This window comes from Cheilinus undulatus, linkage group 5, assembly GCF_018320785.1.
Source record: "Cheilinus undulatus linkage group 5, ASM1832078v1, whole genome shotgun sequence".
Lineage (NCBI taxonomy): Eukaryota > Metazoa > Chordata > Actinopteri > Labriformes > Labridae > Cheilinus > Cheilinus undulatus.
In genome coordinates, this window is record NC_054869.1 from 4,895,915 (window position 1) to 4,921,730 (window position 25,816).

The 25,816-nt window shown below is 38.7% G+C and overlaps 1 protein-coding gene across 2 annotated transcripts in view; it reads left to right on the forward strand.

Moving 5' to 3' along the window:
- Window positions 1-25,816, forward strand: part of ssh1a (slingshot protein phosphatase 1a) — a 65,306-nt gene that overhangs the window by 7,978 nt on the left and 31,512 nt on the right. The window contains exons 1-2 of one of the 2 annotated variants that reach the window (XM_041786677.1): window positions 16,045-16,306; window positions 24,197-24,297. In XM_041786677.1, coding sequence (XP_041642611.1) covers window positions 16,209-16,306; window positions 24,197-24,297 — 199 coding nt within the window. In that variant the 5' untranslated portion in view covers window positions 16,045-16,208. Of the gene's footprint in view, window positions 1-16,044; window positions 16,307-24,196; window positions 24,298-25,816 lie in introns of those variants that run through there. The other variant, XM_041786676.1, reaches the window with a different exon arrangement.

A 25,816-nucleotide genomic window follows, 5' to 3' on the forward strand; every position in this document is an offset into this window, starting at 1 on the left:
TATTTGAGAGATAGTGTGCATTGTTTTTGTGCCAACAAAGAGTACGCACACAATATACAGAGCTGTACAACCAGTTTATGGTGTGCTAACTTAAGCTCAACAGGAAGAAGAGCCAAAGAAACCAGCTGAAATGGAAGCATATAGCCACGAACAGTAGCAGAGGTAGACAGGCCTCCGTCAATACATTGATACTCCCCTGATGCATGTGTGCTGAGTTAAGTTAATGTGCCTCATTAAGATATAACTGTAGCTTAATCTAAAGGTTCAGATTATACTCTCAAAACTGAATCCTTGAACATGTGACTTGAAACAATCGATGAAATGTTCACACAATAATTATTTGACCCCGAGGTCTTCTAGAAGGCTTTGATTTGGGCATGGATGGTTGTAGAAAAATCAAGTTAACTTTTCTGTCTCGACGGACTCGCCAGACAGTTAAGAAGGACCCAAACAAAGATTGCAAAAAGCAGTCGGGTCTAATACAATAATTAGTTGTGCATTATCTTGATTACATGCAGGCATTAGCAGGTGGGGCTGCAGTAATGGGAAACAGGAGGGCAGACAGGCCTAAGAATCAAAATATCCTGAAAGCAACACACAAAGCAGGGCAGCAACAAAGCACCAGGCATTGAGTACAAAACATAGACTGTATAAATAATGCAGCCACAGTGATGTCTATCATTTGTTCTGTGACTGCCCTGCTGAAGTCAATGACATTTTTATGGAGCCAGGAGTGACCAGATTTGAAGGAGAAGAGGAGAAGGACATTGGACATCTGAAAGCTGTGCTGTCTATGGCTGTGGCTTGTTCATAAACTGGTGAATGAGCTACTTTACCAGCTTATTTTATACACCTGTTTGGACCATAGAATGAGGGGGCAGTTTCTACGTCTAGAAGTGCTGTTAATGACATGCCAGGATTTCGTTTCATCGTTTATTTTTAAGCATATAGGTTCTTTGCAGATGATGTCACGCTGCGCATCATCTCCCATCGGGGGGCAGGTAGTGATTTCTGCATTGAGAAACGCTACCAAAAAGGCCATGTTTGAACTTGCTACAACCATGTCAAGCATTTATGTTGCAAAAATAACAACCTCCTTCAGTCTTAAGCTACTTTTATGTCCTGAAAGTAGTGAAATATTCAAACAAAAAAAGTTTAAAAATTTAGAGAAATGGCAGCAGGTACAGATGAATAAAGCTGTCCAAAGCCTGGATAAGTGGTGTCACACAACACTCTTGTATGGTCTGTTCCCACAAAGTGGTCTGGTTTGGTTTACTACAGTTATATCATGGTTGAGCATGTTAAATTCTGATCTTACCTGTGTCTCCTCAGCCCATGTCTGTCCATTATGGGAAATCCTTCTCTTTTAAGAGGTCCAGATCATTAGGCTTGGTTCAGTAGAGCCAAATGGCTCTTCATATCGTAATAATTTGGCATTTTAAATGTGGATTGAATAACAACAGAGGATGGAGGAAAGGAAACTGGCTCTCAGATGGGAGCTAGCTACCACTGCTCTACATATTGTAGATCAGGCTTATGTGTGAACAGCTCATCACCACTTGGTTGCTCACCCCACAAGGTTTATTGAGTTGGTAGCATTTAAAGGATGTTTGTGTCAAAATTAGGATTTGTTTGGATTTGTTAAAGGGGCTCAGCTAGCCTCAGTTCAGTACAAAGCTCCTCCAGACTCTTGTCTCCTTTTCTCTGCCTAGACGACGCTAGTCACTAGGAGGTCTGCAGGAGGGAGGAAATTGTGATATTGATCACCTCCACAGTTAATCGGTTAAACCACTGAAATAAAATCCTTTTTTGTAATGTGTAGTAATCATACTTAATGTATGTAAAATGTTGCTGTTGATAATTGCACAAAAGTCCATTTACAGATCTAGGCTGAATCCCATTTCGCCCCTTAACCCGCCATCTTAACCCTCAGTCTCAGAATGCGCAGTCCCGCAAAGTGCAAGAGCTGTCCCAATTCTCCCGAGAGTTGAGTTGAGGGGCGAGTTTGAGGGCCTTATCTCCCTCCGTTTTGAGATGCTCCTGGAGCTCCCTTGGTATTGAGGGTTATCACTTTAAGAAAGATGGCGACGAAAGTGGGGAAGAAATCGAGCTACAGATGTAAATTTCTTTGTTAATAGAGATCTAAAAATTATGAAAATCACTCCAATATCTTAGTTTAATTTTATTTTATGGATTATTTGCCTGTTTGTAGCTTAACATTTACTTTTACTTTTACAATCGTAAGCTGGTAACCACGCTGTCTCGTTCTTCTTCTTCCTCCTCTTAATCGACAGACTACGCAGTTTTGGCACATTACTGCCCTCAACAGTCTGAAATTGTAACTGCTATTAAGGGGTGTCCCATTTCTAAGTCATGAGATGGCCCTTACACTTGGTTTTGAGGGGCAAGTTTTTTCACACCACGGCACGGTAACTCGTCGCCTCCAGTCATTTTAATGAAGGAAGGGCGGGAGACGGGAAGCGGTTTTAACCGTGGCGGTAGGACCCAGAAGCGGTTGCTGCCCACGTGAACGCACACAGATTTTGCCCTGCCGCTCAGGGTTCAGAGTGTTGAACTTTCTTGTGGCAGACGCCTGGCAGCAGCCAATCACATCGAAGGAGAGAGAGAACCCAGAAATAGCAGGCTTAATGGGTCAAAGCAAACAATGGAGGAGCTCATAGTATTGGTGTCGGAATATCCTGAGCTCTACAACACGGCTCTACCGTTGTACAAAGACAATCAGAAGAAAAAATTGTGGAACCAACCATTGAAACGTATTTTCTAGGGGGAATTATTTTGATGATAGAACCGTATTTTTTATTTTTCCCTTCGTTTTATAGTACATTAAACATGTTAATACACAGAGATTGTTTTTTTTTTGGGGGGGGGGGGGACTTGTGGGCGGGCTCTGCTGTGACGTTCACCGAAGCACCTCTGTATCACTGCTGCCTCATACCGCGGCACCAGCAGCTGCTTTAAAAATCGCTTGGCATTTCGGGGTCTCCTCCGGCAGGGAGGCAGTTTTCAGGGTAGTGACCGCACAGCGGTGTGTAACGGGCTTTAAGACTGAGGGTTGAGCTTGAGGGTAAGATTGAGGCTTAAGGGGAGAATTGGGATTCAGCCTTAAAGTGCTAACTTTCCTCTTTTCCCATTCATTCCTACTGGCTATGGCCCACTTCCTGACCTCCACAGGCACTTGTGCGTTATCAGAATCACGTGACTGTAAAGAACCTTTACAGCAATAAACAGACTTTACAGCTGCTACTGAGTGAAGTGGAAGTGCCAGAGACATTGCTCATAACCTAGCCTTAATAGACACAGATGAGAAGAACTCTGAAATGGATATCGTTGTGCTGCCAATGCAAAAAGCACCATTAGATTTCATAGGCTCTAAAGAAACTAGAGTAAATGCTCATTAAGATTAAAGGTTTTGGACTAGACTCAGTAACTTGCCACTGAAACACTTTCAGACCAATGTAATAACTAGTTAACTCTTCCAGCTCCCCACAGTGACTCCACAGTTTGTGCAAAATTACTCTTGATGTTGATTTTAACAAGATTTTTTTCAGCCACAAGTTATTTTTTCCTGATAGTGTGAGAAGGCCAGGATTAGATTTAGAGGTAGACTTTATTAAAAGACACCTGAATCAAGCTACCTGTGTTTGGTGTTTCACTCTGACAGAAACCTGCTGCCTTCATATTTATGCTTGTTTTATATTTGGGTTTGACAGATTGTGCCTGACAAATTGTGACGGAGTGACTCAGTCATGTTAAAGCTTGTTAAGTTCAGTAGTCTGTAAAAACCTGCTGCCAGTCCTCGGGGCCATTTAAAGTTATGAGATCTTTTAAATAAAGCAATTACAGGAGGAGAACCTGTTCTGTTATTACATAACCTCATGTTCTAACTGCATTATACATGAACAGTTTGAACAGTGTTTTTTGCACCTGTATGATTCCTCAGCTCATGTTTTTAAGTATAAAAAGAAAGGCTAAGAGTGGAATAGAAGTATTCTCCATGTCTGGACTGCAGCACTGAGAGAACACACTTAATTTAGAAATTCAGGATCATCAGAATGTATCTTTCATTAAACACAGCCAGGCTCTACAAGCATGCTATGATATTTTCACATCTGTCATGCTGCCAAACTTCCTAGTCCCAAGCCCCACAAACAACTTTAAAACCAGTCATATCCATATATAACCAGACGATAAAAATCATGGACAAATAAACCTGTCAGATGGCACCACTCTCTCGTATAAGAGAAACATAATGTGCTTAGCTTTGAAAGCTTCATTAACTACTGTAATCTTAAAATGTTTTTAAATGTCTGCATAGTCTAGTTCCATCTATATTTGGTGAATTTGTTAGCAGATACCAGGACTCTAATCAAGCAACCACACGTGCTTCTGTCAATGGTAACTGTTGAATTCCATTGGACAGTCAGCCCTCTCTGTCACAGGAGCAAAACTCTGGAATAATCTACCAACCGAGCTGAAAATGCAACATAATTTTAAAGGTTTTAACAACGGCATTAAATCATGGCTGTAGGAGCAACAGTACTGTTCCCACATATAAACACATGCTTGTATACATGTTTATCTGAAGGCACCATCTCTAATACGGATGTTTTTTTTTTTTAATTGGGCTTGTATTTTATCTGTCTTGGATATTTTAACTCAGATTTATTTGCTAATGTACTGTGCTTTAGGTATCTGTTATTTTCAAATTTTTCCCTCTTATACAACTCTAATCTTTAAAAGCCTCCCATGGACAAGTGTTGAAAATTAGCACTTTGCTATAAACACTTAAAGCAGTGCATCTGGGACCTGTGTATGATTAAATATCACAGCCTCATAGTTTACTGTGTGTTCATGTCAAACTAGAAAAGCACTCAGAGAGCCAGACCTCCGCCATCAGCCCTATCTCCCAATAGTGAAGAATCCTTTAAAAACATTCCTGGATCCAGACAGTGATCCGGATCACTCCCAAAAATCGAATTCCCCGATTACTCCCTCCCCGATGGGGTGGAGACATGGTGAGGCAAAGCATTGGCTTCGGTGCGTGTGGACTGTCATGGCAGAGAGTGAATATTCCTCTATTCCTCCCAGCATTGTGAGTATTCTCCCTAAAATTCGCTGTCTTTCTCTCTGTTATGCTCTGACTCATCTCCTCGAACGGGCGTGTGTCTTTCAAACTCTATAAACTCCAAAACTTTGAATAAGTTACCCATGTCCGCCATCTCCTGGTGTAAAGTGGTAACACCGCAGCCCTATCTCCCAATAGTACAGAATCCTTTAAAAAAATTCCTGGATCCAGACAATGATCCGGATCAGTCCCAAAATCTAATCAGTTCTTCCTTATGCCATTTCTGACATTTCCTGAAAATTTCCTGAAAATCCGTCCATGACTTTTTGAGTTATGTTGCTAACAAACAAACAAACAAACTAACAAACAAATGAACAAACTCACCCGATCAATAAATGCTAAATAAATCAATAAATAAATATAGGTGAGGTCTGTGTGCTGTCATATGTTAACTCAAATTTCAGAGGATTTTTTTCACTCTACTTTGATTTCATCATAAATCTCTCTGGATGGCTATAGTTTAGGGCTGGATGATTTGGGAAAATGACCTAATTGCAGTGTTTATTTCCAATATTGCAATCTTGATTAATATTGGATTCTTTTTAAAAATGTCCTCATCTTGTGTATTTTTCAGTGAACACAGGCAGTACATCATTCTTTATCTTAACCAGCACATTAGATAAATCCAACTAGGGCTGAACTATTTAAAATATATATAAAAATCATTTTGACTCATATTGCAATTTTGATATAAAGGGGATTATCATTTTAAGCCAGTCATATTTTAAGTAAGAAAAACATATACAAAAAAGTTTTTGGATTTTTGTAAGCAATTAAAAAAAATATTGAGCCCTAGATGTTTGCATGATGTGTAGAGCAAGACAACTCTGCAGCAAAAAAATGCATTAAACTGGTTAAAAATGGCATCTTCTGTTATTTGAAAATTGCACCAGGACATATTGTCATTTAATGTAAATTTTGAATAATTGTTCAGCCCTACTATGGTTTTATTTTAAACTGAATTTAAGTTATGTCTTTTTTTCAGTAAAGGGGTAAAACATACCATTTGACATCGTTTGAAAATTTAACTTTGCTTTTCAGAAGGCATTTTGTGAGTTCCCTCTTAATGTCTCAACCCCTCAGAAGGTCCCACTTTGAAAACCAGGATATGGACTTAAAATACCCACAAAAATTAGATTTTGGTGTTTAACAATATTTTAGTGATTTTTTACGGCATTATTGTGTGTTTTTTTTTACTTTAAGAAAACTTTTGACCCTGATTGAATGAGAGCGACGTTATTGAAGTTAATTTTGTTTCACTTATGCAACAGCCTATGCCCTGTCCCTGAGCGATTCATGCGTTAGAGAGTGATGTATGTGTGATGCGAGTCCTGTCTTGCCCTGAGATTGCTCTCATTTTTTAAAGGGCTTGTAAGCCACATTATGCAATTCAACTGCCAGTAATTTCATGTTTTATGACATTATGCCATATTAAGGTGTCTTATTTGACAGGTGCATTTCTCTGTAGATCAGGGTGTACTGTGCTAACGCTCTACAGAGATAGCTCCATGTGTTGATGGACGGCTATACGACTGCCAAGTAGGAGTATTTGGTGTTCCTGCTCCGGACTGACCTTGATAATGACGACAAGCCTAAGGGGTTGACGGAGGCCAAAACAAACATGGTGCAGGTGTCGTAGGCACAGAACCAAGCAGTGATTTCATCTTACCACCTTGTACATACAGTAGAATTAAGCAAGAAGCTCAACTGGAAGAAAAAATGTGAGTGCTAGCATGGAGATAGGTGGTGCAGTGTTTGGACAGAGGAGGAGAGATTCGGCTCTGAGGGTGAGATGAAGGATTTGTAGATTACGAGCTCCACAGAAGAAATATACAGGAACATTCCTGCTTCGAATGTGAAGTCAGTTTAAACTCAGCCCAGCACTTTCTCACTCAAATATCACACTTGTCAAGACCGGTAGTGATTTAGATGGCGTAATAGGTCAAACAGCTCTGAATGTAGAACATATTAGCACAGGAGAAACTGACAAACCGCAGTGAAAACATCATTTCTGGGGCCTCTTTGTAGGTTCTTTCCTCAGTAACATGATGTCATCCATGTCTACTGACACCTGAGGTTTAGTCCCCTATCCAGTCCTGCCCTTTCCCACTCTCTCTTTTCTCTACCCTTTTCAGTGTTGCAAGTGAGAAAATGCCAGCGTTATGCAACTGGCAGCCTCAAGAGGAGGCTTTTTTCTCACTGTGTGCAAAACACTTAAGCCTTTTTCACACACGCTCTCCTGGAAATTTCAGGAGAGGCTGCCTCAGAAATCTTTTTGACTCGTCTGTTCTCATATTCACCACACATCAGGACTGTCTCTGATGGGAAGGGTGGGGTCACAGGGGACAGGACATGATGTTAAAATGATGGAGCAGATGAAGCAGAAGAGTTCATCTGACTGGATACCATTATGATACACCTTTTAACTTAAAAACACCAAGTGTCTACTCTGCAAAGAGGATGAGTCAAACTGAACTGAGAAAGGAGTGGGGAAGCAGAAAGTCTGGCAGTTGTTTCATGTTAAGGGCTTCATTGGAAATGTTCAGGGCTCACAGTGAGCCTCTTAAGTGTTTGGTGGTCATACCTGGTGGTACAGACTTTTAAGGCCTTAATATGATATACTGCTGATATGTATGATTGATTTATTGGAAAGTTTCATATCTGCTGACCCCTTTTTAATCTTTAAAGCTAATGTCAGCCAATATCATGCTGTTAACATCGTGCATCCCTAATTGTACATATTCACTGTGTTAACTAAAATAGGGGGAGGATAACATACTGGAAAAGAGATGAAGCAACATTATTGCGTGCACTTAAATTGCACCAGTTTCTCACTAGTTGCATGATAGAAAGGTAAATAACTCTGCAAGTACTGTCACAATGAAATTCCCAGAATGGTGATAGTGCTTTTGCAGGAAAAAACAATGGCTGTTTCAGACTGGCTATATGATGAACTTGTAACGGTTGTGTCACAGATTGAAATCTATTTAGGTGTGCATGTTAACAGGTCAGGGCTTTCAGACTGCCTGTGTGAGTGCTAAATGACACACACCTGATGAGTGTGTCTCACGCTGGAAATTTTGAGAACAGAAGACTTAAATATTCATACATAAATCAGGGCTGAACGATTTTGGAAAATAATCTAATTGCAATTTGATATGCGATTATTCCTTAACTTTTTTATATTCCTAAATAAGGACTCAATAATTTTTTAAAATATCTAATCCTGATGGTCTTGACTCATATTGCATATTGGATATGAATTGCTGCATGAAAGGGTTTTGGTCTTTCTCATATTTAATAAGAAAAGGGTAAAGAAATGAAGGTAGGTTTTTTGTAGACTATTCTAAAAAAATGTCATGCATAACATCACTGCTGCAAAAAAAAAAAAAAAAAAGAAAAGTGCTATTTCGAAACAAATTTTGCACCTTCTGCGAGTTGTAAATTGCAGCAGGCCATAGTTTGATTTAATCTTATTTTCAATTAATTGCCCAGCCCTAATATAAATTATTTTTAGCCACTCTTGTCTCACATTGTTTTATCAGTCATGCATGTCCATAATTGTAGAATATATCACAGGGAAGATGAACACTGCATGCTTGCATTGCTTCTGTTTTTTCTCCTTTCAAATTAAAAGCCTTGTTTAGCATTTCTATGGATAAGCTCGACTCTTTTGAACAGAAAGCTTTTATTTTGATTTTTTTGCTAGTTCGTGTTAGGGATAACCTGGGAAACCACTCATACAAGTGTTTGGGAAAGGGCAGAGCCTTTGAAAAAACTCAGAGGGTGATTGGATGAATGTTTTGTCTGCCACATCATTCTGGGCCAATCAGAGCAACAAAATACGTGATGTAGCCGCCAGCAAGCTGCACCCATACTGAAGGAGTAAACTCCATAGAGAGCTGCATAACACAAATCATGGCGACTGTAGACATGTCAGTACACGACTTTTGTCATTTTTGAAAAGAAAACAACTCACTGCTGTTCTTTGTTCTTCTTTTAACGAAGAAATGTCGTCAAGTTCTGATAAAACTGGCGCTTTAGCAGCATCCACACTAATCTCTTCTGCAATAATTGCACCGGCCTCTTGTTGCTGCTTGCTTACGTCACGACTCTGCAGCACTCAAAAGTACTGCCCCTCGATGCTGATTGGTCCTGCCACTTTCTAACCGGGCCCAAACAGTTCAGACGGGGGCTTTGCAAGATAGATTCACCAGTGAGAAACACGGAATTGGGCGAATCCTTCTGCTTTGCAAGGTTAGGTTAGGGAGGTTTATTGAGGTAAAACTTAAAAAAAGAGATGACAGTGACAGCACAGAGCTGCAGCTTACAAGTCGCACATGCACGTCCAATATGAAGCCATGCTAGAGTGAGCTAGGGCTGACATACAGCAGCCATCACGCAGCAAACATATAGTCAGTCTGAAACTGCTATGAGAGGAAAGTTTGGCTAACAACATGATTAAAAATATTAATAAGTTGATATATATTTTTGAATTACTAGGTTATTTTCATTGATATATTGACATATTTATACCCCTTCTTTAAACACTTAAATTTCCCAGCTAACTTGAACACATCATCACACAACCGCAAGTTAGCTTGTTAAGTATGCAAATTAGTGTATTTTTTGCCGATTTCAACTCGGACTTCAGCACTGGATTACTTTTTTAACCAATGGGATCTACTACAAAGTCTGGAAGAACTTTTCACAGCCCATTTTGGAGGATATAGCGGTTAAAGCCGTGTGAAATTTGAGGTTTCTGAGGATAACTTTACCTATGACAGAGCTGCAGAGTCCCTCTCTCACTCCTCTGAGGCTGATAGCTGAAGATAAAGTTAATATGATTCACAGAGCCAGAGCACCATTGCTATGCAGGTGATTTAAATTAAGCGGTGGCTCTTCTAACTCCACATGCGCCATCACTCTTCTTCGTTTGTTTTTGTAACTGCTCCTTCTTCTGTAATGATGGTAGCTGGCAGCTTTTAGGCCCATTGCCGTCACCTGGATTGAAGTGAGAACTCGACTTTTTTAAAATACTCACTTAGACGTATTCGTCGTATTACTGCGCACACCAAACCGTGACAGCCGTACCATGACGGTACGGGATGAATAAAAATACCGTTACACCCCTACTAACAGTGAATCTTTAACAGCGGTGCATTGATCGGCGTCGATTTCCTTAATTTTGTGGGATTGGTGATCGGCCAATCCTTACATATGAAACCGATCTTACCTACCTCTACCTACTAAAATGTAAAAAATGAAAGACTAAAGGAACTGATATATTTTAGTAATTTGGACAGCAATGCTCTAAACTTTTCATTTATATCTGAGAGAACTACCTCATGTGCAGTTAAAACAACAAGTTTGTATTGTTTCACGGGTATTGTTCAATGTTTTTCAATAAAATAAGATTGGAACATTAAAGGTGTATGCTGTCAGTTATAAAAAAAATCAGTATTGGCCAAAATCGGAATCAGCAGGTCAGGCTTTTTAAAGATCGGTGATCGGCCATAAAAGTCGGTGCACCCCTAACCTTTAAAGCTCCACTGTCTCCCTAGCTAGCAGGTTAACTGTGTGATATAATGATGTGTGCATGTAAGTGATAGGTAAATGCAAGTTTTCTGAGAAGTTATTGGAGAAGAAAGTGTTGGAGCCGATATATGTTAACATTTTACAGGATTTGTTGCTGTGCAGCTTTTGCCAAGTGTACTTCTAGCATCTCAAAAAACCTTTATTTGCATACTGCAGTAAAAAATACTATCTGTATTTTCGTGGCTATAAAACACGCACATGACTGTGTCAGCAGTGTAACTGGTTAGAAATTGAAGATGCAACACTGCCTCAAAATATATTTAGAGGGTCTTGTAAAAGATTTCGTGTGCATTACTTCTTCAGTTGCCTAGTTGTGATGTGGCACCAGACAGTAACTGAAAGCTGTTTGTTAGTTACCGTTAATTAAGAAAAGAAGAAGGAAGCAGTAGTGTCAGGTGACACAGTTGTGGTGTTCCAGACTATGATTGTTAAAAAGAATCTAACATTTATGTAGCATCTCTTAGTTTTGTAAATATCACTTAACATAAATAAATGACTATTTAAGTGATTTATTCTACTACATTTATTCGAATAGAGTGTTTCTGTAGTGAAAATTCCTGCGATCACTGAATGCTACAGCTATTAGCCCATTAAAGGCACTTTTTGTTTTGGTTAGCATCAAGCTAACAAACTAAAATGTGCATTCTGGTCCATCTAATAGAAAGTGAGTCACTGCTCATAATTTGAATATTACTGAATTACAGCCAGCATCTCTGAGTATATTTTTTGATTCAAAATGCACATCCCTTGTTGAAAATAAGGCAGCTATGGTCACACGTGCAGCTCACTGAAAGTTTCTGGAGGTTTTGAAGGAGTTTAAAAATGTGTGAAGGCACTAACAGAGCCCATGAATAAAACCAGCCTGATTCCTGCCTCAGTATAAGTCCAAATGTAAGTCAGTGTAATCCAGTGCACCTTTCACTTACCGTTATACCTGGTGATTCAGAGCCGTGGCTTAGGGGACATCTGGTCTTCTTGATCCACCTGCTGCAGCCTCATTCTATACCTTACCACTGTGACGTGCCATCGTTCGTGCCTGCTGCTTCTACAGCTTGACATCATGAGATAAAGAGGATCCTATATCCACCAGGATCTTTTACTTCTACATACACCTGAAACATGGAGGTGTCCCGAGTTTCTGCCTGCACCTACAGCAGCTTATAGGTTCAGTGTCTGATGATAAATAGGTTTTACGGACGTCGTTTTGTCCTGAAGAATAGGAGGACTATCTTGTTATCTGTGTCACAGTGCTATTGTTAATGTCTGTCGGCAAATCCGCCCAGATTAACTGAGTCGAGCTGCATTATGGTGCACGTGTCAGGTCAGAATGCTTGGCTTGAGAGGGAAAGTTAGAAGGAAAGTTGTAGATTATTATAGCTTTCCACCCTGCAAAGGAAGATTTAGCTACAGGCTCAAACTACATTTTTTTTTTTAACTATTATCTTTAAAACATTTTTGTATGTGACTACCAAATGACATCGTTAGCGTTGTGGCTAATGAGGTTGTTCTTTAGAATTAGACTTTGTAGAAGAGGTGGGGCTGTCTGAATTGCACTAATTTACAGGCAAAAATTTGGAACTGAAGTGTTGCCAGTGTATTTGTGCTATTTAGACAGTGTTGAAGTTTTTGATTGTAACTTTAAGTTTCCAAAAACAACAAATTACCCAATACTGGGTGGCTAGGGCTTATGTTGTGTGGTATCAGTATTTTGGGGTTAAAAATATGTGGTACACAGATCATCTGGAGGATTGCAGGGATTCAGCACAGTCTAAAAAGTAGTGATGTTCCGATACCTTCTCGATACGATTCCGATACCAAGGTGCTGGGTATCCGCAGATACAGAGTACTGATCCGATACCAGTGTGAACTTTCTGGTCTGACTGTGCAGACTAGCAAATTATTTTAGACCTATATTTGACTCAGAACATGGATCAACAAATAGAATCATATTATACAGCATCTCTGTGACCCTAAAGTTATTTTCCTGCTGATTATTGAGTTTTACTTCTAAATATTAAAATAACAATTAGGGGGCTGCATCACAGGCTCCCTCTCTCTCTTTCTCTCTTTATTATGCTCTATTCAGGAAGCATGACATGATTACAGAACAGCCTGCAACTGGCTGACAGACCCCCACAAAGGGTAAACAATATGGCGATTAGCATTCAGGCTAGGGGTAATAAATCATCGAAATTGGATTAAAATAGAGAAAGACGTTGGATATCAGGTTTACTGGTGTTTAATCATGAAAGTCACGAGTTCCAGGCTCACTGAAAATGCTGCCCACAGGATTCAAAAGCATCAGTAGCATCAATGAGAAGGCACGACGGCTAGCTTCAAGAGGAAAAACAAGCAAAAGGCAACGATTTGTGGTTCAAAAGTTATTTCACTTTTGATAAACTGTGTCACTTCTTGTTGCGTACGACAGCGCTGGTCTGGGAGGCGTTTTAATGATCATCTAAAAACAGAAGCCAATGCATGCTGTGTTTTCCAGCAGCAAAAAGAATTGATTCCCGTTCTATAGCGCTAACATTTAGCATGGCTAAACGAAGCAAAATATAAAGCTAAACCAAACGGTATCGGATCAGTGCATAAACTCGTAGTACTCACAGATACCAACACCTGCATTTTAAGCAGTATCAGATGTATTTCTGATACTGGTATCTGATTTAGAACCACTCTACTAAAAAGTGAAGTCTCCGTGCAGCTGTGTCACTCTTTTAGTACCATCTGTTAGGGCTGGGACTTTATCGTGTTAATTAATTAATTGTTGTAGACACTGTAAAGCAGGGGTGTCAAACTCAAGGCCCGGGGGCCAAATCCCACCCGTGGTGCAGTTATATCCAACCCTCCAGATCATATTATATTTTTATCAGAACTGGCCCACCAGTATAAGGTCTGCAGATTTCCTCCAGTATAAAAATGTGAACTTAACCTTGATGATTTATAATATCCTTGTTGAGTCATAAAAATTAGAAAAGTAAACAGTAAAAATAATTTGATTAAAAAGTCAGGAGCGTAGGAGAAATTTGTGTTTTCTCCATATTTTCAATTTTGCATCTCACAGTTATGACTAAAAGTTATGACTTTATTTCATATTTTAACCTTTACATCACATAACTTTGACTTTTTATCTCATATTTTTATCTTTTAGATTCATAATTTTAAATTTTAAACCCTATTTTGACCTTTTGAAGTCATGATTTTAAATTTTATCTCACGTTTTGAACTTCTAAATTTTACTTTGATCTCATTTTTTACCTTTTAAACTGATGATTTTTAATTTTATTTCATATTTTGACTTTTAAAACTCAAGAATTTGAATATATCTAATTTTTGCTGATCATTTCAACTCCTAACTTTCACTTCTATCTCATATTTGGACCTTTAAAACTCATGATTTTTTTTTAAATTTTACTTCATATTTTGTCTTGTAAAACTCATGAATTTGAAATTTTATCTCATTACTTACCTTTTAAACTCATGGTTTTAAATTTTATTTCATATTTTGACTTTTAAAACCTGTGATTTTGACTTTTATCTCATTTTTTTGACTGTTAAAATTCATGGTTTCAGTATTCTATTTCATATTTTGCCTTTTAAACACATTATTTTGACTTTAAATGTCATGTTTTTACCTTTAAAACTTATAAGTTTGACTTTTTATCTCAGATTTTAAGAATTTGAATATATCTAATTTTTGCTGATCATTTCAACTCCTAACTTTCACTTCTATCTCATATTTGGACCTTTAAAACTCATGATTTTTTTTTAAATTTTACTTCATATTTTGTCTTGTAAAACTCATGAATTTGAAATTTTATCTCATTACTTACCTTTTAAACTCATGGTTTTAAATTTTATTTCATATTTTGACTTTTAAAACCTGTGATTTTGACTTTTATCTCATTTTTTTGACTGTTAAAATTCATGGTTTCAGTATTCTATTTCATATTTTGCCTTTTAAACACATTATTTTGACTTTAAATGTCATGTTTTTACCTTTAAAACTTATAAGTTTGACTTTTTATCTCAGATTTTAAGTTTTTAACTTATCATGTTGACCTGTCAATTACAAAATCATTTAGGTTGACAGTCTATGTTAAATATTGACCCTGTTAGGCCCTCAGGTTAGACCCAAATTCAGAAACCGGTTCCTGCTGTAAAGTGAACACTCGCTTCATGTTGCTTTTATTAAAGACAAATCTCAGGAGGAGAGAACAAACCTTTTACCTTATTACTGTACTACACATTTTTCCCTCGGGCACAAACAGCTCTTTACTGTCAGAGTCAAACATGCTGATGACTGGACTCAGACTGAGCTGCTGTCTGTCACAAATGACTTTGTTACACTAATGGTTCTGTTAATGCTAAATAAGTCTCACTATTGCAACCTAAAACAATGCTGGTGCTGTATGCATGTCCATATCTAATCAATTGTTTCCTGTTACTCTATTTAAGTTCAAAAGTAGTATCAGGACAGACTTGGTTATTCATGAATTAGACATAAAATGATAAAATGCCCCCCCCTCCCATAGTTGGCCATTGCACCCATTAAGAATCAAACATGGTGGTTTGTTTGCTGTGGGTGAGAATGAGTGACAGCAGCTGCTGGCCACTTGAAGGGGAGAGACAAGATAATCCCTCCCTTATAAGCCCGGCTATAATGAGATTTGGGAGGTTTTGGAAGAATGCCCGCTCTCACTGTCCTCTCCTCCAATGCTTGGCTCATGTGTTAAGCTCCCTGGAGGCACTGTCTTGGATTCTGTTGACCCTCATTGTGGCATGCACATCGAGACGTCCCATTAGGATTCCTACGTCTGCTTTTTTGTCTTCCTCTGGCTGAGCAAGTGGCCCTGCTTTACCTTTTGAAGTCAGTGAGAGAAAATGGCACTCTAAGCTAAAGGAGGATGGTTATTATTGGACGGTAACACGCAATCCTGAAAGTGGACATGCTTTTTATAAAAGGGAAACCTGTTTACTTTGCAGTGATCTCAAAGTAAAGGGCTCATTCAAACAGTTTTGTTTTGTATTCAGCAAGTGTTTTTTTCTCTTATTAGCTCTCTCCTTATTTTCACGTTTGTTTAAAGACAGAGAGAGAAAGTCTGTCTATTTTGGCTTTCCTTCTGACTGAAAAAAAAACCAAAGACCAGAGAGAGAGAGAGAGTTGAGTGAGCCTGAGGCAGTGAGGTGGAGACTGTCCCTCCAGGCGGGAGGAGGGGCTCACTCTGACTCTCAGAGAGGCTCAGATGAGGGAGGAGGAGGAAACAAGAGGGTGTGGCGTCTGAACAGTCGGCACTTTTCCACTGAGCAGCACAGATGAGAGCAGGCTGTCACTCTAAAGTGGTGGACTTAAACCTGAACCTGTCATTCTTCCACTTGTGCTCCTCTGCTGCTTCTTAAAGCTGATGAAGAGGAAGTAGCTCGCATCAGATCGGCCCCCGGTTTTGTTCCAGTCAACAGGATGCATCTGGTTCTAGAGCCCATTCAGGAGGCCATGATGAAGATGATACCGTATTTTGCGGAGAATGCCGTCCTGACACAGAGCGAGATAAACCGCATGTGAGTGAAGTCTTTGCTGACGAGATTTAAGATCAAACATTTGATTTGCTTTACAGTGAATCAGTTGCTGTTGTACTGCTCTAACTTTTATCAGTGCAGTAAGTTTAAATGTCGCCTGAGTCCTTTTGCAACAGATGCTTAGATGTCATATCAGGCCAGCAGTCAGAATAAGTCTCTTAGCATGTCTATGAGCTGGTTAACCTCATGTAAACTAAGACCTTATACAGTGTTAGCTGGGGTTTTAATTATGATTGTTTATCTGCATGACCTCATGTGTTGGAGTGGTTATTTTCAAGCTCCTAAATTTAACCTTCTATATCATTCTATTGAAATCAAACAATGCCAAAACCTCACTAGAAACCACAACAAAAAATAGAAGTCTTTGGCACCAAAAACGCCAACATCACTCTTTTCAATTTCCTGAAATCTCCAGCAAACTCCTGCACCCTGTCTAAATTTACAAATACATTGGTGACATTTTGGTACAAAATTGGTGTCTGCGCAGACATTGCTCTCTTTGCTTCTGGTCAAAAATATACCTGAAAGTCTGCATTTTTTTCTCTTTTTCTATAGAGCTGTGTCACTATCAGCCATTAAAATCAAAGAAATAGTGTCTAGAGAGGCACCAATACATCTATTTAAGCATGGTTTTGTTCATCATTGGCCCTGCTGATGAACATCAGGCCACTGGTAATTAATTAATAAGGTATAAATAGATATCAGTAGCCACTGTTTATCTATTGTGTGCAATCAGTTTAATGCTGCTATCTAGCACACCTAACTGCTGGCTCAAGAAGAAGTCACCTTGTGGACAAACTGATCTGTTTACAGGGTCAGAAACAGAGAGAAAATGCTGGCACTGTGGAAGTCTCTCACCAGTGTCAATTTTGGCAGCTTCTTCTTCTTCTGTCTCTCTGCCAGCCGCGTGTGCAGCTACTGAAGGAATAATGCAAACCATGTCGACTGTAGACATGTCATACACAACTTTTGTTGTTTTTGAAAAGAAAACACCTTACTGCTGTTCTTGTTCTTCTTTTAACGAAGAAATGTTGTCAAGTTCTGATGGAACTGGCATTTAGCAGCATCCATACTAAGCTCCTCCGCCATAATTGCAAGGTTAGAGACCAGTGCATCAGGGACTAAAGCCTCTGCATATGGGTGCCTGCTCCACCAACCGAGCTATACCAGCGCCCAAAATCCTAACCATGGTTGTCATGATACCTGAATTTCAAAATTTGACCTGATTCTAGTCAATTCAAACAGTACTGATACTGTTTATACAAGAAGTGTATACTGTTCAATGCAGCAACAAAAATAGAAGTCCTATGCACCAAATATTGTGTAATTTATTCCTTTAATTACCAGAAATTGCAGTCAGACTTCTGTAAAAATGTTGCTTAAATACTTGTGCAGTTTTGCCAGTATCGCCTCCTCCTCTCAGTCTTTTGTAATAGACAACTTTTGCATCTTTCTGAAACTCCAGAAGGACTTGATAACTGAAGGATTTGAGGAATTCAAAGGATTTGCCAACACTTGAATTTAAATAGACCACTGCCCCTCTCTCTTTCTTCAATTCACAGCAGCTTTAGGTTAAAATATGTCTGAAGAGCTGTAGTCTTTAACACTTTCTGATACAGCAGCATTAAAATAAGTAGAATTAAAAAGTGTCCAAGTATTGAACATTTTGCCAGCCTTAGAAAGGAGACACAGGCACTATACGTTGTAATGATGTGGAATCTTTGAGGCTATCTGGCAAACTATTCTGTCATACTCTTTGTAAGCTTTGATAACAGATGTATTTTTAGCTCTGGTGTTTGTGGAGGAGCTGATAGCAGGGTGCTGCGGGGTAAAAGACAGTGGAGCTCAGGCTGTTAAATTAGGATGTCTGAGGACAGCTTGTAAAGCAGTGGGACAGCTTTTGATTTACACATGAGAACCAGTTTCACACATACTCAAATTTCACCAAAGTGCCCTTTTAGATGTGTTGTTTGTTTCTCGGAAGTTATCAGATATCACAGAACTGCAGGACTAAAGGGGTACAGCAGGGATCTGAACACATCCGTAATGAGGCCAAAGCCCCGGTCTTGTATAATATCCATCATCCTCTGTCAGGAGACCCTCCTGACACCCTCATAAATCTCTAACAGAGAACAGACTGAAACAAAACATCCACCAAAGTGAGACAAAAGCTCTCGTTGAGAAGTGTCCACCCCCGTGCTTTGTCACTCACTGTGGAACTTGGTTTTCTTCAGTGCCGGGGGCGGTGGGAATTTATTGTGAGGTGCACAAAACAAGGTCCATTGTTCACACAGAATCATCTGTTTGGCCCAGGTCTTTGCTTCTGGATGTGGGTTTTGAAAGTCTGATCAGAGAGCGCCGAGTAAAAGTCAGAGCCACATTCAGTAATGTGGAGAGATTTATAGTCATTGGTGTCTCAAGCCTTTACACAAGGGATTCACAATATTACCAGCATGATATTACTATCAAAAGAGAATAATCAAATTTGACTATTGAGTTAGCTGTAAATGGTCTATATGAACTAATACATTAGTGGAGTTTTAGGCTGGACCAACAGACAACATCAGTTAGTCAGTTTCTTTGTTTCTCATCATGCCTTACATTTAAAAGTCTATTTTAAGGACTGAAATTTGTTCATCCTGAACATTTTAATTGTATGTTTCAAGGACTGAAGTTTTAGGTCAGAAATAAATTTAAATATTGACTGGTATCTGCAGGGGATCGGATTTTACTGTGTTTCAGTACTCAAGAACCCATGAATCATAATAAAAAAATCACACAACTGGCTGCAGGTAGGGCTGGGAAATTAATTGAAAATTAGATTAAATCACAATATGGCCTGCTGCAATTTTCAAATCGCAGCAGTTGCAATATTATTTCTCTATAATATTTCTTTAACCTGAAATGTGTCAAAATACTAGTTTAATAAATCAATTTTTTTTGCAGCAGAGATTTTATTCACATTGTGCAAACATTCAAGTGTTATTTTTTTATAATGGTTTACAAAAATCCTCCTTTTTGTGTTTTATTTATGTTTTCTTAATCAAATTGAGTGACATATAAATGCACATGCTCATAAACAAAGCAAATGACATCACATTTGCAATACGAGCAAAAACAGTTAGCTCATTCTATCTAAAACTGAACTTAGCATTACTTCATGAAAGTCATACCCCAGCTGAGATCAGCTGGTAGCCAGCCTCACCTCCCCCACCCCAGCTACCTTGTTTATAGCTTAAAGCTTGTTGCACCCCCATATTCAGATCCATGCTACTCTGGATTAATTGCCTTGGAAATAATTTCATTGTTTTCAATACACATGAACTTAATTATGGAATTATTTATTGCTTGAATTTGTCGAAAAATACACAAGATTAACCCAAGAATAATCGCATATTAAATCGCAATCACAATATTTGGGAAAAAAATTGTGATTAGATCATTTTTGCAAACTGTTCAGCCCTAGCTGAAGCTGGCCGCTATGTTATTCTTGATCTTCTTCTACCAATCAGCACTCCAAATCCCAGCTCTGAATAAAGTTACAAGAGCAGGTAATGTAACCAAGGGCTTTTAGCTATATGACTGTATGAGTAACATCAACACTGAGCTCTGTAGTGTGAAGGAGATGGTCTAAACGTTATTCAACCATTGCTTTGTTATTAACAAACAAAACTCCACTCTAGTGTTATGACAACCGGCGTGCTGTAACTGGTGCTAATAGCTAATGTTTTGGTTTTGCCTTTGCCATAAAGCACTTATCAATGCTGCAGTTGGGCTAGTTGTGCTAATAAAACCAAACCCTGAGAGTTTTAGCAAATGTCATGCTAAATCACATAAGATTTGTTGCTTAAAATGGTGAAAGCAGAGTGTGCAAGTAATAAAACATTACTAAGCTATGACAGCCACCCTCATACCCATCCCTAGTATCTGCTAAAATTATTATGTAGTAAAATATCTGCATATCAGATATCAGCCAAAGTCCAATATCATGCATCCTAACTTTTCACATATTACCTCCTGAAAATTTCTAGAATATTTCAGGATATCCTGCCCCTGAGCTACTTTTTCACACATTCCTCACAGCTGGAGAGTTTCACTATTGGATTTGTCTCAGGATTTATGACAACAAACAGGCTGAAAATCAGGCCGAAAATTGTCTAATTTGTAGCAAATTGAAAATGTCGGTTATGTTTAGTTGTGAGAAAATACTCACTAAAAGGTCAAACTTAAGCACTTTTATTTATCACAGGACCACAGCAGGTAAACTGTGAACTTGGTCTGCAGACTGTGGCAGCTGTCCTTCAATGCTCCTTGCAGCTTAGCATCCATGAGCCTTTGATCGAGTGGTTAAATGGCAGTGTCTGTCAAACAGCCTACCTCTAAAGCGTTCAGTTTTTAAAATAATGCAAAACCCTGCTGCTCCTATGAGATGCTACTGATGCTCACAGATCTTTCTCTGAGTTTCTTTACATTCAGATTGTAGGGCATTAAAACTGTATGGCACTAGCTATCAACCCATACTTTTAAAGTTGACACTGACAGCCAGAATTTCCCACATATAAATGTTCCAGGCCATCCCTGATTTGTAGTGTTAAAGAAGTATAAACTGTAGATAAATGGGGTCGGAGTTTTTCTAAAGAGGATGTCCTCTGAGTTAACTTTGAGGTAACATAACTAACAATAACCAACTCACTGACAGGTTTGTCTGTATCACCAGGAGAATCCTTTTTTTTCTGTCAGCCATCACTTCTTTCCTTCTTCACTTCAAATGATGACGGTGATGTTTGCTAGATTTCACACACATAATATGAGGTGTTTTCCATCCCGCTGCCAGGTAGATTTATGAATGTCCTCACTTTGTTTTTTCCAGTGAGGTGGAATGATTGAATTCAGCCTGGGGAAAACACCTCACTTCCTTTCTTATTGCCATCATTTATGTAATATGTTGACAGCTCCATGGACTTAGCCCTCCCAGTTAACCTAGTAGTTAAAAATCCTTTAATTACTAGGTAGGGTTATTGCGATTCCAGAATCATAGCCTCTTACCATTCATGTAAAAATCAAACATACATACCTGTTTTTATATAACGGCAACAAAAACAGAAGTCCTAGACAACCAATTTATTGTTTCTACTGAACAGAAATCACGCTCCAGGACACTGACTAGATAGAAAAATGCACTTTCAGCATTTGCTCCCATCCCTGACCTGGGCTGATAGCATGACCATTATACACAGGCTTTGATTATGAAGGCTAATTACACATGAGGTGAGTGATAAAGCGTTGCTTGTTTCCATAAGATATTTTCCTCAACTAAATCCACAGTTTGCAAATTCCTCCGCCAGAGCTTCTCAGTCAAACATAAGAAAAGCTGATAAGTAGAGACTGCTCAGCTCCTCCTACTTCTTGTTTTTAAATCAGGACTTTATTGAATTAAAAAGAAATACAATTCATAAGGTGTATCTACTAAATCGTTATTTTTATTCCATGGATGATTTTAACTAAATGACGGCGAGTTGGTGGAGAATGATGGAGTTGTAAAAAGTGGCCTTCCTGGTTGACACGAATTGAGAATTATTTGCGAGTAGCTTGGACCACAGTGTTTCAGTGATGAGTGTTGCATTATGGGGTGGTGCGGGTGATGCATAGCGAACTACATTATGCAGATCCTTGATTAGATACAGCAACAGAACAGAAGCTCCCAGTTGCAGTACTTTCTTCTGTATGTAGCAGACTTAGCATTCAACCTTTCCATGGCAGCGACTGCACTGTACTGTTGCACATTTATGCAGTGAATTTGATTGTTGTGATCTGTTTACTGCAAATCATCATATTGCAATAATGCAGTGGTGGTCTATCAGGACAACAAGGCCCTCTCTGTTGGCCTGGACCACAGGTGTCAAACCTGGCCCATGGTGCAGTCATACCCGGCCCTCCAGATCATATATTTTTATTAGAACTGGCCCACCAGTATGAGGTCTGCAGATTTCCTCCAGTATAAAAATGTGAACTTAACCTTGATGGTTTATAATATCCTTGTTGAGTTGTAAAAATTAGAAAAGTAAACAGTAAAAATAATTTGATTAAAGGTCTGGAGCTTGGGAGAGAAATTAGTGTTTTCTCTGTATTTTCACTTTTGTATCTCACAGTTATGACTAAAAGTTATGGTTTTGACTTTTTATTTCATATTTTAACCTTTACTTCTCATAACTTTTACTTTTTATCTCATATTTTTGCCTTTTATATTAATAATTTTAAATGTTAAATCCTATTTTGACCTGTTAAAGTCATGATTTTGACTTTTATCTCATGTTTTGACCTTTATTAACTCCTAACTTTAACTTTTATCTGATTTTTTTTACCTTAAAAACACAGGATTTTTAGTTTTATCTCAGTGTTTTGACCTTTTAAAATCAGGATTTTGACGTTTACCTCATTATAACTTTTAGAAATTATGATTTTGAATTTTATCTCAGTTTTTGACTTTTAAATTCATGGTTTTAGTATTCTATCTTATATTTTGCCTTTTGAAAACGTTATTTTGCCTTTAAATGTCATGTTTTTACCTTTTAAACTTTCAAGTTTGACTTTTTATCTCAGATTTTGAGTTTTTAACTTATGTTCACCTTTCAGTTGCAAAATCATTTATCATCACTGCCAAGTTTTTTACCCCCATAATTCATTTCTGGTGAAAATAAGGTTGACATTTTATGGTTAATTATCGACACTGTTAGGCCCTCAGGTTAGACCCAAGTTCAGAATCCAGCCCTTGCTGGGATTGAGTTTGACACCCTGGCCTAGACAAAGTCTAGTCATAAACCTGTATTTAGATATTTCAGACATTTTTCCATCAGTGCTACATGGATTATGCCGCACTTTTGCCATGAGCTTATTATCTTGACTCTGTCACTGTTGCCTCCCTTTGTTGCTCCTAACAAAGTTCATTTTTAAAAGCAGCTTTTATGGATTCAGATGTTGCTTCTGTGTTGTCTCCAGTTCAGAATTTCAAGTAAATCCCTCTGTAGTAAACGTGCCAAAGTCTCTGACCAATCAGATTTGAAATATTTCATTTTGGGTGTATTCTTTTACATACAAAGGCCTTCTAGTTGATCTTGCTGTTTCCCAGAATTTAGTATTGCCTGATTGGTCAGTGCGCTGTGCTAACTGTTCTGAAACTAGCTAGCTGCACATCAAAGCAGGAGGAGTTCACTCTTTTTTTAACACACAATGGCCAAAGGTGGAGAAGAAATGGATATGATAGTGGATTTACTGGCAGCTGAAAGATGTTGAATCTGGACGTGAACAGCCATTTCATGTGCAACTTTTCTGTGACACCATGATGAGGTTATATAGGTGGTGATTCTATGCAGTAGATAGCAATCAAGCATGTGTAATGATATGATTGCACCCTATTGTATGTAAAATACTAAGATGTTGACAGTCTTACTAGAGGCTGAGAACTGGTAACTGCTGCTTTTCTGTTTTGTTCATTGTGGTCAAACAGCTGCAATTTGGTCAATTTGTGTTGCATTACACCAAGCCAGGAGAGACCTGACGAGTTAAGTCGGAGCACCATGCAGCAGAAAACTGACAGATAAGCATTCAGGATCGAAGCTTGAGTCATGGCTGCTGCAGACCTGAGGTCTCCATCTATAACGTGGCAGCTGAGTTCTTCTCTCAGCTGTTGAGATAATTTACCAGCAGCAGGAAACTGTGAATTATGTTCATCTTGTTGGCTGTGAGTCTGTCAGAAATAGAATACTTCATTTGTCTGGTGTTCCACTTTCCAGCTGAATGTGCTGAGCTGTTCTCTGCAGCGTGGAGCCTCAGTGTTTCCCTGCCTTTAACCTCTCTCTCCTTTCTCTTCTGCAGCCTGAGTGAAAGCTTCTTCATGGTGAAGGGTGCTGCCCTCTTCCTGCAGCAGGGGAGCAGCCAACAGGGCCAGAAAGCACATCCTCACCACAAACATGCAGGTAAGAACCCCAAATGCACGCACCCTGGCTGTCTAGTCACATTTATCTCCCTGTCACACTCGTCCCCCAGGGTTATAAAGTGCGTAACTGCTGTGCTGTAACACTCAGCAGAAGTTTTTAGCTGAGGTGAGGAGGATGGAGGGTGCCTGGTTGATAAGCATGTTCCAGACGTATAGCTTAGGCAGATTAGAGCTTAAATCCAGTGCAGGGTAGCACTGTGAGCAAAACTTGCGTGGATGATTAAAGGAGGCCCTGGTTGTTTGTTTTACCTTGCGTGTCCTTCATGCGCTCACTTTAATGAGAAAGGGTAAATAAGGTAACTCAAACTCTCCCCTCTTTGACATTTTTACAGTTTATTTGGTTCACTTTACTGAAGTAACAAAAACAGTTTTAAGTACAAATTTCTAAATCAAATTGCAGTTGGTGCTGGCAAAGTTTTGGCTATAATTTTAATGAATGGATCAGAAAACAACAGCACCTTACAGTTTACTGTTTAGAATGCAAAAGTGCTCAATAGTAGTTGGAACCATTTTATTGTCTTGACAGAATTTTTAATCACTGTTGTCAAATAGCATTGTTTTAATTTTTGATGATATTGCACTTCAAACATATTGTCCAGATGATTTTATTCACCATATCACTACTTCAGGACTCCTCAGGGTGGCCCGTATGACGTGAATGGAGGAGACATTAACAGGAATGAACTGACCAAACCCGTAATGTTGGACAGTATTGGAGATGATATTTTTTCTACTTTATTGCAGGTAGAAAGCAGCTGCATCCAATATCCCATTCATCCTGCTACGTTTGTACAGGTTTTTCTTTGGCAGTTTAAAAAGAACGGAATAGAGAAATGACATAAAAAAAGAGAGAGCTAAATGGAAGAAGAGGAAATAACACAAAAATGTCAGGAGATTTAGATGTAGATTAATTGGTATAAATTAAGTGGAAGTAGTTAAGAGATAAAATGTGGTAAAGGATGAAACTGATGCCAAGTTAGAAGTAATTACACAAAGTGATCCTGCCCTTTAGCTTTAATCAGCTAATCTGTTAAGGCACCCTTTAAAATTTAGACAAAACTCGAGTCAGCCCTGAAAAGAAATATAGATAAAATAAACATCATCCTACATGCCTATGGCTGCTGGGAGGTGCATGAAGTAGTAGAATTAACAAGATAAACCTCTAAAGCACTTAAAAAAACATTAAAATGCCTACAGTATATTTTTGCAGAATGGGCATGTAGACCTTAAAAACATTTTGTTGTGTTTCGGCTAGGGCTGGGCAATTATTCGCAAATGAGATTAAATCACAATTTAGCCTGCTGCAGTTTTCAATTTGCAGAGGGTGTAATATTTCTTTATTTGTATCAAAATACCAGTTTAAAACTTTTTCGCAGCAGAGACGTTATGCATTGCATATCATGCAGTCACTCTAGTGGCATATTACTGGAATAGGTACAAAAAAATCCTATTTTCGTCTTTCTTTCCGACCTGCCAAACTGAAAATAGACAAAGAAAAA